General features: G+C 41.8%; 1 protein-coding gene across 6 annotated transcripts in view; it reads left to right on the top strand.

Annotated features, from left to right (window-relative positions):
• Positions 1-16,886, top strand: part of MYOCD (myocardin) — a 116,967-nt gene that overhangs the window by 92,364 nt on the left and 7,717 nt on the right. For all 6 annotated transcript variants that reach the window (XM_049859576.1, XM_049859575.1, XM_049859578.1 and 3 more), the window contains 2 exons: positions 544-697; positions 13,054-13,989. In XM_049859576.1, the coding sequence (XP_049715533.1) occupies positions 544-697; positions 13,054-13,989 (1,090 nt within the window). The remainder of the gene's footprint in view (positions 1-543; positions 698-13,053; positions 13,990-16,886) is intronic.

The following is a 16,886-nucleotide window of genomic DNA, read 5'->3' as shown; positions in this document are numbered from 1 at the left end:
GAAACTGTCCGAGGATATAATGTCAGAGCTGTGAACAAGCCAGTATCCGCCATGGGCCGTGAATTGGCTCGGCACTTAGGGCTTGGGGAGCAGCAGGGCTGAGTGATTGAATGGCAGCTTCGGAGACTGACTCTTGAGCATAGGTTTTGTGACCACTTGCTAGGTCACCTTTTAAATGGTCAGTCTCCTCTACTAAAAAGAAGGTACGTGGATTCCCTCACCTGTCTCTGCTCGTCCTTAGGTCCTGCCAATTATATTGAGCGCTGAGCTCAATCCAGCTTCACACAGCCTGCGCACGCTCTCCCAGTTGAGAGCATCTGCTAAACCATTGATGGCCGTGCACTCTCCCTATGCCACAGTCTCCACCACTCCCTCTCGTCTCCCAAAACTAAGCTGGAGTGTCACTTGCCCTCTAGCCTGCGCTGTTCTCTTCACCCTGCCTGCCCGATCCTTGTAAGCAATTAGTTTCTGTACTAGATCTCAATATATTCGACAGTATTTTAAATACCCCTTTGTCTCTTTGTTTTTTGTTTGTTTTTTCAGGGAAACGAGCGAACAGATGATGCGAAATTCAAACACTCCTTCAACACCATTAAGCAACACTCCTTTGTCTCCTGTCAAAAACAGTTTTTCTGGGCAAACTGGTGTTTCTTCTCTCAAGCCAGGTCCACTTCCATCGAACCTGGACGATCTGAAGGTATAGGATTGGATATGGTTTTCTTTCTTTTACAAATGCAGCAGTATGTGGTGAACAACAACACTGCCAACTGGTTTCTTGTGTGAAACAGTGGGAGGGGTGAAGTGTTGGATGAGACTCACGTGGGCAACAGAACATTCTACTGTTGCGGTTGAGAATCCCTCAGAGCAGAGACCACGGCCTCCCAGCTCCACTCCTTTACTGGCTAGGCCACTTTGGGCTAGTCTCTGAATTTTGCTGAGTGTCAGATTCCTCATTTGCAAAAATGAGTTCTTATGAGAATCAAATGGAGTAATAGACACAAAAGATCTTAGCACAGAGAGTGGTGTTGTTAGGTGCCATCAAGTTGGTTCCAGCTCATAGCAACCCCAAGCACAACAGAACGAAACACTGCCTGGTCCTGCGCCATCTTCACAATCATTGTTATGCCTGAGCCAACTGTTGCAGCCACTGTGTCAATCCATCTTGTTACCGGTCTTTCTCTTTTTCAATGACCCTGTACTTCGCCAAGCATGACGTCCTTCTCCAAGGACTAATCCCTCCTGATGATATGTCCAAAGTATGTAAGACATAGTCTCACCATCGTTGCTTCTAAGGAGCATTCTGGTTGTACTTCTTCCAAGACAGATTCGTTAGTTCTTTTGGTAGCCCGTGGTATATTCAGTATTCTTCACCAACACCATAATTCAAAGCTGTCAACTCTTCTTTGGTCTTCCTTATTCATTGTCCAGCTTTTGCATGCATATAACGCAATTGAAAATATCATGGTTTAGGTCGGGCACACCTTAGTCTTCAATGTGACATCTTTGCTTTTCCAACACTTTAAAGAGGTCTTTTGCAGCAGGTTTGCCCAACTCAATGCATCTTTTGATTTCTTGACTGCTGCTTCCATGGCTGTTGATTGTGGATCCAAGTAAAGTGAGATTGATACACGCTTCCAGAATGCTCTAAATCAGTTGTGACTTTTCATGCCATTTTCTACCATTAGCTGGTGAAATGAGAAAAGTAGAAAAACACGTAAAGAGATTTTCATAAATCTAAGTGTGTTCAACATACATAACCTTGTTTCAAAGTATATATTTCCATCCTGTATTTTTTAAAATGTGTTTTATTGCAAGAAATAACATAAAATTTGCCATTTTAACCATTTTTGAGTATCTGATTCGGTGGCACTGGCTGCATTCACCATGTTGTGCCATCCTCACTGCTATTTATTTCCAAAGCTTTTTCATCAGCTTAACAGAAAGCCAGTGTCGCTTCAGCAACAACTCTCCTTCTCCTAGCCCCCTAGCCAGTGCTCAGCCCTAATCTACTTTCTCTGTATGGATCTGCCTACTCTAGATCTATCATATAAGGGGGATCATACAATATCTGTCCTTCTGAGTCTGATTTATCTTACTCAGCATAATGTTTTCGAGGTTCATCCGTGTCATAGCATGTATCAGAATTTCATTTCTCGTTACAGTTGAGTACTATTCCATTGTACTGATATTGCATACTTTGTTTATCCATTCATCTGCTGGTGGACACTTGGGTTGTCTCCATGTTTCAGCTATCATGGGTTATGCTGCAATGAACGCTGGTGTACAACTGTTTGGTTGAGTCCCTGCTTTCACATCTTTTCAGTATATACCTAGGAGTGAAATTGCCGGATCATATGGTAATTTTGCATTTAGCTTTCTGATTTCTCTCCATATTTTTAAATGTTAAAATATTTCCATTATGAAATAATGATTGTAGTGGATGGAAGTTGAATGTTTTTGATAGAATTTTGCTTGCTTTTTTTCTTCTTTTGTGATTCTTGTCTACTGAATCCCCCTCCCCCTCTTTCCCCACCCTTGTAAACATCAAAGAATGTTTCCTTCTGTGTTTAAATCTTTTCTTGACTTCTTATAATAGTGATCTCATACAATACTTGTCTTTTTGCAACTAATTTCACTCAGAATAATGTCTTCCAGATTCATCCATATTGTGAGAGGTTTCGCGGATTCATTATTGTTCTTTATTGCTGTGCAGTATTCCATTGCGTGTATGTACCATAATTTGTTTATCCATTCATCTGTTGATGGGCACCTAGGTTGTTTTCACCTTTGTGCTATTGTGAACAGTGTTGCAATGAACATGGGTGTGCATATATCTATTTGTGTGATGGCTCTTATTTCTCTAGGATATATTCCAAGGTGTGGGGTTGCTGGATCGTATGGTAGTTTTATTTCTGGCTTTTTAAGGAGGCGCCAAATCGATTTGCAAAGTAGTTGTACCATTTTACACCCCCACCAACAGTGCATAAGTGTTCCAGTCTCCCCATAACCTCTCCAACATTTATTATTTTGTGTTTTTTGGATTAGTGCCAGCCTTGTTGGGGTGAGATGGAATCTCATTGTAGTTTTGATTTGCATTTCTCTAATGGCAAACCCTGGTGGCTTAGTGGTCTTAACTATGTCTGATAACCAAAAGGTCGAGGCAGTTTGGATCCACCAGATACTCCTTGGAAACCTTATGGGGCAGTTCTCCTCTGTCCTATTGGGTCACTATGAGTCCAAATCCACTCGACGGCACCGGGTTTTAATGGCTAAGCTTTTCCTCATGTATGTGTTGTTAGCTGCCTGAATATCCTTTGCCCATTTTTTAATTGGGTTGTCTTTTTGTTGTTGAAGTGTTGCGGTAACTTGTAGATTTTAGAGATTAGACCCTTATCGGATAAAGTAGCCAAAATCTTTTTCTCAGTCTGTTGGTGAAGTCTATTGATGAGCATGTGTGATTTTTAGGAGCTTTCAGTTATCTACTTTCTCTTCTGGTGTTTGCGCATTGTTAGTTACAGCTCGTGTCCTATTTATGCCATGTATTAGGACTCCTAGCATTGTCCCTATTTTTTCTTCCATGACCTTTATCATTTTAGATTTTATATTTAGGTCTTTGATCCATTTTGGGTTGGTGTTTGTGCATGGTGTGAGGTATGGTCTTGTTTCATTTTTTTTTTTTTTTGCAGATGGATATCCAGTTATGATAGCACCATTTGTCAAAGAGACTGTCCTTTCCCCATTTAATGGATTTGGAGCATTTGTCAAACGTCAAATGCTCATACATAGATGAATTTACATCTGGGTTCTCAGTTCTGTTCCATTGGTCTATGTATGTTGTTGTACCAATACCAGGCGGTTTTGACAGGTGGTATAATAGGTTCTAAAATCAGGTAGTATGAGGGCTCCCACTTTGTTCTTCTTCAGTGATGCTTTACTTATCCAGGGCCTCTTCCCTTTCCGTATGAGGTTGGTGATTTGTTTCTCTATCTCGTTAAAAAACATCATTGAAATTTGGATCAGGATTGCATAGTATCTGTAGATCGCTTTGGGTAGAATTTACATTTTCACAATGTTGAGTCTTCCTATCCATGAGCCTGGTATGTTTTTCCACTTTTGTAGGTCTCTTTTGGTTTCTTGCAGCAATGTCTTGTAGGTTTCTTTGTATAGGTCTTTTACATCTCTGATTAGGTTTATTCCTAAGTATTTTGACTTCTAGGGGGCTATTGTAAGTGGTAGTGATTTGGTGATTTCCTTTTCAAAGTTCTCTTTGTTGGTGTAGAGAAATCCAACTAATTTATGTTTATCTTTTATCCTGATACTTTGCTGAAATCTTCTATTAATTCCAGTATTTTCTTGTGGATTTGTTGGGGTTTTCTGTGTATAAGATCATATCATTTGCAAATAGAGATACTTTTATTTCTTCCTTATCAATGTGGTTGCCTTTTATTTCTTTATGTAGCCTGATTGCTCTGGCTAGGACCTCCAGCACAATGTTGAATAAGAGTGGTGATAAAGGGCATCCTTGTCTGGTTCCAAGTCTCAAGGGGAAGGCTTTCAAACTCTCTCCATTTAGGATGATGTTGGCTGTTGACATGCTTGCTTCTTTTTTAATGTCCTTATTTAACAAGATAAAATTTGGATAACCCATGTTGGCAATATAATCTAAAACCATGCACTATTCTATAAAATCCCCAAATCTGGGGTCTTCTTTCCTGAAAGGTAGCAGCAGCTTAAGTGATATGTGTGTGGTAGCTATGCACTCTTGATCAGAAAACCATACTGACCTTGGGTCACTGACAGGACCAAAAAGACCCTGAGCTCTGGGTTGATCCTGGCGTGTTTCAGTGCAATCCTCGGGACTGGCATGTTCATTCATCCAGTATTCACAAAAGAACTGAAAGAGATGAAGCCAATGCCCTTTAACATTTTGAATTCAGTGCCTTCAATTCTTCACAACATTTTTAGGGATTGTGCTTATTTACCTGTTTTCCACCCACTCGTTGTTAGCTGCATCGAACCAGTCTCCAACTCATGGCAACTCCATGCACAACGGTACGAAATCTGCTCAGTCTTGCGCCATCCACGTAATAGGTAACAAATCAGACCGGTGTAATATATAGGTTCTTATTGGCTGGTTTTGGAAGTAGATTTCCAGTCCTTTCTTCCTAGTCAATCTTAGTCTGGAGGATCTGCGGAAACCTATTCAGCATCACAGCAAAACACAAGCTTTCACTGACAGATGGGTTGTGGCTGTGTGAATGGTCTTAGTAGTTTTCCCCCCAAAAAACTAAATTCCTGAGTCCCTATAACTCTCATCACACCAATCTTATGACCCTCCTCCGTCTTCATTGTTACCCTCGTTCCTGTTGTCACTCCTCAGTCCTCGCTGTTACCCTCACACCCATTCTCACTCCTCAGTCCTAATTGTTACCCTTGTGCCCATTCTCACTCCTCAGTCCTTCCTCATTGTTACCCTTGTTCCTATACTTACTCCTCAGTCCTTCCTCATTGTTACCCTTGTTCCCATACTTACTCCTCAGTCTTTCGCATCGTTACCCTTGTGTCCATTCTCACTCCTCAGTCCTCTTTGTTACCCTCACTCTCATTCTCACTCCTCAGTCCTGGTTGTTACCTCATTCCCATTCTCACTCCTCAGTCCTCATTGTCACTGTTGTTCCCATTCTTACTCCTCAGTTCTCATTGGTTCCCTGGTTCCCATTCTCATTTCTCAGTCCTCATTTTTACCCTGGTTCCCATTCTCATTCCTCAGTCCTCACTCGTACCCAGATTCCCATTCTCACTACTCAGTCCTCATTTTGTTTTAAGCAACACAGGGTTTGGGTTTTTTTAAATTATAGGGAATCCTATGGCTGTCAAGTGTCAAGGCCAGCAAATGTCTTGGGTTCTGATATGAAACCTTCTTCCTCTATTCCTTCCACATGGACTGTAATGCTTAGACTTCAGTGAGTTTGTTTCAGTTTAGCTACAGCCACCATCACCATCATCTTCTTCTACGTACACTAATTAGTATAACTACCCCAGCCAGTGATTCTGAGCATGTGCACGTAGAAGGCTCTCCCTGTGCAAGCTCTGAGAAATGGTGCCATTACACCATCATATTCAGAGGACTGGTGGGTCGCCCACCTCCACTCTGCAAATCATAAATCCATCAAGATAAAAGCAGGCCATCTCTGATGGGAGCTCTGGGGCACAGGGGCTAAAGATGCCTCAAGCCTGGTGGGAACATGGTCCAGATATGATGATACCTTTTCTCAGAGCCTGCACAGGGATGGCCTTCTGTATGTACATGCCAAGAGTCACTGGCTGGGGTAGTTATACTAAGTAGTATAAGGTAATGAGGGTGATGGTGTAGCTACCTTTATATATATATTTACACAGATAGATAGATACTCATTGCCATTGAGTCAATTCCTACTCATAGCAACCCTACAGGACAGAGCAGAACTGCCTCTTAGGGTTTCCAAAGAGCTGTTGGTGGATTTGAACTGCCAACCTTTTGAGTAACAGCCGCAGTTCTTAACCACTGTGCCACCAGAGCTCCTAAATATATATATATATATATATATATATATATATATATATATATATATATATATATATATATATATATAACCAAACCCAGTGCCATCAAGTCAATTCCAACTCATAGTGACCCTATAGGACAGAGTAGAACTGCCCCACAGAGTTTCCAAGGAGCGCCTGGTGGATTCAAACTGCCGACCCTTTGGTTAGCAGCCGTAGCACTTAACCACTATGCCACAGGGTTTCCATATATATATATATGTATATGTATATGTATATGTATATATGTATATATGTATATATGTATATATGTATATATGTATATATGTATATATGTATATATGTATATATGTATATATGTATATATGTATATATGTATATATGTATATATGTATATATGTATATATGTATATATATGTATATATATGTATATATATGTATATATACAATATACACGTATATACAATCAGTAAGCCTTGGGGCCATTGGTGGTCAGTGGTAGAATTCCCGCCTTCCACGCAGGAGACCGGGGTTCAATTCCTGGCCAATTCGCCTCATGCACAGCCACACCACCCACCTGTCAGTGGAGGCTTGATTGTTGTGATGATGCTGAACAGGTTTCAGCAGAGCCTCCAGGCTAAGACAGGCTAGAAAGAAAGGCCTGGTGATTTACTTTCAAAAATCAGCCAACGAAAACCCTATGGATCCCAAGAGTCCCATGCTTAACCGGTCGTGGGGATGGTGCGGGACCATGCAGTGCTTTGTTCTGTTGTGCATGGGGTCGCCGTGAGTTGCAGGCTAACTCGACAGCAACTAACAACACCCATCACCCATTCTGTATAGATTTGATTTAATTTTCACCCTGCAAGGTTAACTTTATTTCCCAATTCTAAAATGAAAATAAAAATCAGGGTCTTTAAGAGGGTAGATGATATGCAAGTTCACACAGCTTATAAATGACAGAACTGGACCTTGAGCTTAAGTGACAGATTTCAAAGGCTTTGCTATTGCCATTGGAGGTGAGGATGGACAAGGAGGAACAGACAGGAGAAAATGTCACCAGACCTGACTGCTCACTGGAGACATGCAAGAGCTGTCAGTTAAGTGATTGGAGAGTTACATCAATGACAGAGGTGAGGTGAGGCGCTGATCTGAAAGGACGACAGTTCACGTTGGACAGCTGGGTTGCAGGTACCAGCAGGACAACCAAGTGTAAACCAAGTCAGTTTCTAAGTTAGAAATACGCCAAGCTAGATCATCATGACCGTATTGTGAGCGATGGGAATATAAATTTTAAAGCTGTGTGCATCGTGGGGAGGCTTGAAACTAGATGAGTGAATGAGTTTGAGGAGGAGAAAAATAGAAAGAGTGGGAAGGAAGGGAGCAGAGGGGAGAGAAGGATGGAGAGATGAGGAATGAATGAAGCAAATGATTTGACCACATTTTGGGAAAGGAAGTTTTTTTTTTAGTGAGTTGACAAAAAATAAAAAAGTAGTCAGGTAAGGCAATGAAGGTGACAGTTTCAAGGAGTGTTCGTGTTTTTCTACAGGAGAAAAAGAGGAAAGGCACTGAGAAAAGAGTTTGGTTTTCATCGTTAGTTGTTGGCAAGTTGGCTCTGACTCAATGTGACATTATGTAAATGGAACAAAACATTGCCCAGTCCTGAATTATCCTCACAATTGGCGGCAGACCCGAGTCCACTGTTGCAGCTACTGTGCTGATTCATGTCATTGAGGGTCTCCCTTGCCCTCAGTGGCCCTCTTCGTCACTAAATATGATGTCCTCCTCTTAGCAATTGATCCCTCCTTCATGACATGTCCAAAGAAGCAAGTCAGACAATGTTTTATTGTGATCTATAGGGTTTTCATTGGCTAATTTTCAGAAGTAGAACACCAGAACTTTTTTGTAGTCTGTCTTTGTCTTGGTCTGGAAGCTCCACTGAAACCTGTCCACCATGGGTGACTCTGCTGGTATTTGAAATCCCGATGGCATAGCTTCCAGCATCACAGCAACATGCAAGCCTCCACAGTACAACAAACTGACAGACGGGTGGTGGTGATTTCCATTAAAAAAAAAATTATTAATAGCTATGTCACAGCAGTCTCTGGGTGGTGCAAATGGTTGAGCACTTGCCTACTAGCCAAAAGGTTGGTGGTTTGAGTCTACCCAGAGATGCCTCGGAAGACAGGCCTGGAAATCTGCTTCTGCAAAGTCACGGCCTTGAAAACCCTATGGAGCAGTTGTACCCTGCACACGTGGGGTCGCCACGAGTCAGAATCAACATGATGGCAACTTAACAACAAGTTATATCACAGTATGTGCTTTTTTTTTTTTTTAGAATCTTGTTTCTAACAAATTGGAGGGGGGAGAGAGAAAAAGTAAGAAGGAGAGAAGTGAGAGAGAGAGAATGGGAAGTTCAAAACTGAGAGAATATTTGATGGATATTAAACACTTGTTCATTTTTTATGTGTGATAATAATAGTATTGTAGCTATGTTTAAAAAGAGAGTACTTATCTTTTAGAGACAGATATTGAAATATTTATGGATGAAATTATATGATTTGCTTCAAAATAATTCAGGGAAGGTAGGAAAAAAAGTCAGTGGGGTAAAAATGAAACCGGATTAGGCATGAGATGATGACTGCTGAAGCTGGCTTATGGGTATATGGGGTTCACTATAATTTTCTTCTACTTTTGTGTTTGTTTAATATTTTCTATAGTAAATAACCTAAAAAGTTTTTAATGATTACAACACTAATGCAGGTAGGCAGCACGTCTATAGAAAGCTTTGTCCCAAACAAGGCCGAATTGAACTCAGCAAGTATTCATTTTATTTTAGAATATGAGCTGCATTATTTAATAATGAAGTTTAAATTATTCAGTGCCAGAAGAGATTCTAAAAATAAATGTAGAACTCATTAATTTTAAGGAATTCGAAATTAAAACAATAATGGGTTGTCATTCTGCACTTTTTCAAACCAGCAAATCCACAAAAAAATGTTAAAACAGTGCTAGCAAGACTTTGGGGGGAAATAGCATATTCGTTGCTAGTGGCAGTGTTAAGTTGATGTAATTCTTTAAAATAACTTTTAGCTGATAATAAAGTAATATATATATTCATGACTGAAAATCTCAGAGGTATATAAGAAATAAACAGTTTTTAAAGACGATTAAAATCCTTAACTTAGTACTCACAGATAGCATTACAAGTTATATTTCTTTCTAGTCTTTCAAAATGCATACGAATACTGTTTGGTCTTAAAATAACTTTTAAAATAATTATGTGTGCATAACTTACTGGCATGCTTGTTAGTTTAGCATATCATGAACATTTTTCTGAATTTTTAATATAAAATACACTTTTAATTTTTTATAGCAGCATATCACTGAACCACCTAGTTAACTTCCCACTATCAGACATTTAAGTTGCTTTCAATCTTTTGCCATTAAAAAATAAAATTTCAGTGACCTTCTTTATATATAAATTCATTAATTTCTCTGATTATTTCCTTAGACTAAATACGCAGGAGTGAAATTTCTGAACAAAAATATACTAATGTTTTTAAAGTTCTTGATCCATATTGTCAAATTTTTCCCCTGAAATTTCCACCAGCCTACTCCCAGAAGCAGCGCGGTACCATACCGGATTTAGTGTGCACCCAGGAATCACCTGGGGCTCTTGTTAAAATGCAGATTCCCATTCAGTCCGTCTGGGGTGAGGCCTGAGGTGTTAAAGTGCTTCCGGAGTCCCTGGCTGGTGCAAAGGGTCAAGGCCCTTGGCTGCTACCCAACAGGAGATCACCTTTGAGAAATCACCACTGAAAACCCTGAGGGGCCCAGTTCTACTCTGACCCACACGGGGTCACCACGAGTGGGGGTCAACTTCACCACAGCTGGTGTCATTTTATAGAACATTTATTATTATTTTTTTAATGTATGTATTTTTGCTGCTACTTCATCAACATGAAGTGTTAACATTCATTTCTTTGTCAATCTGATGAATACAAAAAAAAATACATGAGTATTTCATTTGCATTACTTGGGTAAATGATGATAGTATACATATATTATTAACCTTGTGTGTGTGTGTGTGTGTGTGTGTGTGTGTGTGTGTGTGTGTGTGTGTGTGAAGAGCTGGTTCACATCCTTATCTGTTTTGATACTGGGTTCCTATCTTTTCTTTTTGATTTCTAAGTACCCTTAATATGTTGGGCTTATTAACATTTTATTATTTACACTATCATTTTTTTTCCAAGAATGCTCTTTTGCCTACAGTATCATAGAGAAGTTTAAAATTTTTTTCTCAGTATTTTCATGATTACACCCTTTCTTTTCTGCTCCAAAAAGTTTTCCCCACACAATATCTGAATATTTCCCCGTATTTTCATCCAGCTATTTTATAGAATTTTGACATTTAGGTATCTAGCCTTTCCCTTTTTAGTTTGAAAGTAATATGTTTATATGGGATATTTAGAATATACAGATAAGGAAAGAGAGAGAAAGAAACATTACATCATCCCAAGTAACACCACCCACAGATAACCATGGTTAACATTTTAGCACATATTTATCCAGATATTTTCTTATGTGAACATATGTTTGTGTACATATACACATGCATTTATATTCTTTATGAAACAGAATCAAACAATTCGAACTTCTTTTCACTTAATAATATACCATAAATATTATTCATTAGTCTATAACCTCAAATATTCATACCATCTGTTTAATGGACCTCTAGTCCGTCATTTGCATGTACTAGCATTTATTTAGGCAGTTCCCAAATTTTTTGGATATTCATATTGTTTCCAATTTTTGAACCTTATAAAAAATGTAGGTATGAGATACATATGTCAATCAATATAATAATAATAGCAACGGTTACATTGCACAACTCTTTGCCAGGTACTACTCCAAGTTGCCTTACAAATTTTAAGCCATTCTAATCCTCATAAAAATGTATAAGTATTATTCTCTGAGGTATAGAGAGACCACTGAGCCAGTAAGAGGCAGGGCCAAGATTCGAACTGATGATGCTAATCACCCATAATACCATCTCCCAATAAATGACTGTAATCCAGCCAGTCATTCAAATCAAGACAGAAACATTAACATAGAGCAGCGTTTCTCACAGTCTTGTGCAGGGCTAGCAGCACCTGGGAATTTGTTTTAAAAATGCAGAGCCTCAGTTTCCACCTAGAACTAGGGAATCAGAAACTCGCTGAGCCCAGCAATCCACGTTGTAACACGCCCTCCAGCAATTCTGGTGCACACTCAGGCTTGAGGACCCTGATGAAGACAGTGTGTGGAAAGAGCCCTCATCTGAGGAGCCAGGAGATAAGGATCTCAGCTCTGCTTCAGGATTACTCGTTTGAGACCTTGCATCTAAACTCAGGCCCATATCGGTTGTCTCCTCTGTAAAATGGGGGCAGGGGCTCAGGATGTGTGTTCGTCATTTAGTGCTGCCATAACAGAAATACCACAGGTGGATGGCTTTAACAAAGAGAAGTTTATTCTCTCACAGTCTAGTAGGTTAAAAGTCCAAATTCAGGGCGTTGGCTCCAGGGGAAGGCTTTCTCTCTCTTTGTCAGCTCTGGAGGAATCTCCTTGTTCTCAGTTTTCCCCTAGTCAAGGAGCTTCTCAGGTGCAGGGACCCCAGGTCCCAAGGATGCGCTCTGCTCCTGGTGCTGCTTTCTTGGTGGTATGAGGTTCCCAACTTTCTACTTGCTTCCCTTTCCTTTTATCTCTTGAGAGATAAAAGGTGGTGCAGGCCACACCCCAGGGAAACTCCCTTTACCTTGGATCTGGGAGGTAACCTGAGTAAGGGTGGTGTTACAATCCCACCCTAATCCTCTCAATATAAAATTACAATCACAAAATGGAGGACAACCACACAATACTGGACTGAACGAGTTGATACGCACATTTTTGGGGGGACATAATTCAATCCATGACCGGATGGGAGCTGGAGGACAGTGGACTAGGTGGCTTCTAGTCCAGTCACACTCTACCTTTCTGTAATGCTATCCTGCATGGGTTTGCTGAATCAGAATTGACTCGACAGCAGCTAACAACAAAAACAGGACCCTGGAGGAGTCCCTGGGTGGTGCGAACGGTTAAGCCCTTGCTGCTAACCAAAAAGTTGGAGGTTCGAGTCCACCCAGAGGCACCTCGGAAGAAAGAGCTGGCGATCCACTTTCAAAAAGCCTGCCATTGAAAACCCTGTGGAGCACAGTTCTACTCTGACATACATGGGGTCACCTTGAGTTGGAATCAACTCAACAGCAACTGTGTATTTTTGTTTGTTTCGTAATGACCGTGAAAACATGGCACACAGCAAAGTAAAAAAGAATTATTGTAATTTGTATGGGGAGCAGAGGAGGGAGCTGGAAAGAACTATAAGTAAAATAATGCATACTGTAAAATTCTACTTGTGATGTTTTAAAGCCAATTTAATGAGACATGGTGTCATAAAGCGGCAAACTAACAATGTCCTGCTTCCTTCAGGTCTCTGAGTTAAGACAACAGCTCCGAATACGGGGCTTGCCAGTGTCAGGCACCAAAACCGCCCTCATGGAACGGCTGCGGCCCTTCCAGGACTGTTCTGGAAGCTCTGTGCCGAACTTCGGTGATATAACGACTGTCACCTTTCCTGTTACGCCAGCCAGCACTCTGCCTAATTACCAGTCCTCCCCTTCCACCAGTGCCTTATCCAATGGCTTCTACCACTTCGGCAGCACCAGCTCCAGCCCACCCATCTCCCCTGCCTCGTCAGACCTCTCGGTCGCCGGGTCCCTGCCGGACACCTTCAATGATGCCTCTCCCTCCTTCGCCCTGCACCCGTCCCCAGTGCACGTCTGCGCGGAAGAAAGCCTCATGAGCAGTCTGAACGGAGGCTCTCTGCCCTCAGAGCTGGACGGGCTGGACTCGGAGAAGGACAAGATGCTAGTGGAGAAGCAGAAGGTGATAAATGAGCTCACCTGGAAACTCCAGCAAGAGCAGAGGCAGGTGGAGGAGCTGAGGCTGCAGCTTCAGAAACACAAAAGGAGCAGCTGCTCGGAGAAGAAGCCCTTGCCTTTCTTGGCTGCCCCCATCAAGCAGGAAGATGCTGTCTCCAGCTGTCCTTTTGCATCCCAGCAGACATCTGTGAAAAGGCAAAGCTCCAGCTCCGAGGGTCAGCAGACCACCTGTGAAGCTGCTCAGCTCCTCCCCCTGGGGAGCGCGCACTGTGCAGAGTCCTCACAGACCAACGTTCTTTCCTCCACCTTCCTCAGCCCCCAGTGCTCCCCTCAGCACTCCCCCCTCGGGACAGTGAAGAGCCCACAGCACATCAGCCTGCCCCCATCGCCCAACAACCACTACTTCTTACCCTCATCTTCCGGCGCTCAGGGAGAAGGGCACAGTGTCTCCTCACCTGTCGGCAGCCAGGTGTGCACTGCTCAGGTAAGAATTCGCTGCACCACAGCCCACGGTATCCTTTCCAGAAGTGGGATATGAATTAGCAAATGCTAAAGAGCTCAAGTTGGAAATTTCAGTGTGCAGGACTCACCAAAAGTCCAGCGGAAGCCCCCAGACACCACAACCTGCAAGCCTTGACAGTAGAACAACTCAGTTAACCTCTAAGGCAGGGGTCAGCAAACCTCTCCTACAAAGGAAGAGATGATAAATGTGTTTGGCTTTGTGGGCCATACAATCTATTGAGACTACTCAACTCTGTAGCTCAAAAGCAGCCACAAAGAACTCATAAATAAAAGCACATAGCTGTGTTCCAATAAAACTTTATTTACAAAAACAGGTGGTAGACCAGATTTGGCTTGTGGTTCATAGTTGGCCAACCCCTACTCTAAAGACTCCTAGGTATCAAGTCTTACCATGCAAAAAAAAAAAAAAAAAGTTGCCTCGAGTGGACTCCAACTCATGGCGACCCCATGTGTGTCACAGTGGAACTGTGCTCCATAGGGTTTTCAATGGCTGACTTTTCAGAAGTAGATTCAGTTGTAGATTGCCAGGCCTTTTTTCTGAGGCACCTCTGGGCGGACATGAGCTGCCAACCTTTCAGTTAGCAGCCAAACATGTTTGCACCCTCTGTGGACTCCAAGTCTTACCATAGGCCAAACCAATTCATCAAGAGGCCCAAAGGGAAGTTTCCAGACCTGACTGTTCTCTCGGTGTTGTGGGATTCACAGTACAATTATTGACTGAGCACCTACTTTGTGCCAGTCCCTGTTATAGTCTCGGGATTATGGAGAGTCAGTCAGTAAACACAGTAAATATGTTATGTGATGTATTAGAAGATGATACATCTTACAGAGAAAGAGCAGGGGAGGATATGAGGAGTCTGGAAGTTTGCAACTTCAAAGAGAGCAGCCAGGGACATCGGAGCAAAGCCCTGAAAGAGGTAAAGGAGGAAGTCTTGTGAATATCTGTGGTATGCACATTCCTGGCAGAGGGAACAGCAAGTGCAAAGGCCCTGAGGTGGAGGTATGCCAGGCATATTCCAGGATCAAGAAGGTGGCCAGTGTGGCTGGAGCAGAATGAAAAGAGAGTCTTAAGAGATGGCTGAGAAGAGTACTAATTACAGACCAGACCGAGGTGATCAGCAAAAGCGTTTCTTTGTCTATGGAGCTGAACAATTATTAGGGGATGATCTGTGTAAGTTTACTTGAGAAAGAAAATCGCATATCAAAGGGTTGACTGAAACCGGCGCTATTAGAAAAGGAAAAGGAAGAAAACACATTAATTTGGCACCCGCTCTGTGCCAAACCTTCGTAGCATATGGGTAACCTCATTTAATTGTCACAACAACCCTATGTGCTCAATTTTATTATTCTTTATTTGCTTTTGAGGAAAACGAGGCTTAGGAAGGTGCCTGGGATCATACAAGGCTAGAATACAAACCAGAATTATCTAATTCAAAAGTGCACGCCATTGCACACTGAACATTGTTATCCTGGGAGTATGAGGTGTGGCTATAGGTAATGAGAATGTTTTTTACAAACCTACCACATTCAAATGAATGATGTCCAGAGTGGACACTCTGGGAGGGATTTGAACTTAATTGGATTATCATCATCACTAATGAATGTTTATTGAAGGTACAGTGCCCTAAGCAACTGTCATGGATGGAGTTGTGTCCCCCCAAAATGTCTGTCAACTTAGCTGGGCCATGAGTCCCAGTATTGTGTGATTATCTACCATTTTATGTAATTTCCCTATGTGTTGTAGATCCTATCACTATGATGTAATGAGATGGATTAGTGGCAGTTATGTTAATGAGATATACAAGATTAGATAGTGTCTTAAGCCAGTCTCTTTGAGACATAAAGAGAGAAGCGGGCAGAGAGACAGGGGGACCTCATACCAACAAGAAAGCAGTGCCAGGACCAGAGCACATCCTTTGGACCTGGAATCCCTGTACCCAAGAAGCTCCCAGACCAAGAGGAGGCTGATGACAAGGACCTTCCTCCAGAGCCAACAGAGAAAGCCTTTCCCTAGAGCTGACACCCTGAATTCAGACCTGTAGCCTACTAGACGGTTAGAGAACAAACTTCTCTTTGTTAAAGCCATCCACTTGTGGTATTTCTGTTATAGCAGCATTCGATGACTAAGACAGCAACAAAGATAGAAATAGCTCTTGAGACCTAGCTCTGGACCATAAGACATTTGATTCTAACAAGAACTAACATTGGTGCAGTGAGTTACGGTTTTACAAAGCGGTCTTTCGAGACCAGAATGACTGCACGCGTTAATAGAAAACAAGGTAAAAAACAGTAGAGGATAAGACCACTGTCTTAGTCTCCTGGTGCTGCTGTAACAGGAAGACCACAAGTGGATGGTCTTAAAGAACAGAAATTTGTCTTCTCACAGCTCTGGAAGCTAGAAGTCTGAATTCAGGGTCTCAGCTGTATTGGTTTGTTCCTGTCAGTAGCCCTGGGCATTTCTTCTATTTCTCTGGCAACTCTCGCACGGCATCTGTCTTCCCCACTGTGCGTGTGTCTCTGTGTCTAAGCTGCTGTTTTTATAACTCAGACATGACTAGACACAGAACCCACTTGACTCGGATATGATCCAATTAACATAACAAAGAAAACCCTGTCTCCAAATGGGATTACATCCACAGGTATAGGGGTCAGGGTTCCAATACATATTTTGGGGGTACACAATTCAATCCATAATAATAAATAACCAGTGCTTATGGCATTACGTGCTGTACAAAGTAGGTGTGGTGAGGGGCAGACTGATCATGAAGGGCTAGAAAAGTCAGGGAAGGCTTTGTGAAGAAACTGGACTTAGTGGGAAACTTAGCATTTTAAAAGAAGTCTCTGGGTAGTACAGATAAT

This window comes from Elephas maximus, chromosome 19 (assembly GCF_024166365.1).
Source record: "Elephas maximus indicus isolate mEleMax1 chromosome 19, mEleMax1 primary haplotype, whole genome shotgun sequence".
Lineage (NCBI taxonomy): Eukaryota > Metazoa > Chordata > Mammalia > Proboscidea > Elephantidae > Elephas > Elephas maximus.
The sequence above is the reverse complement of the archived record's forward strand: the minus strand, read 5'-3'. Positions and strand labels throughout refer to the sequence as shown.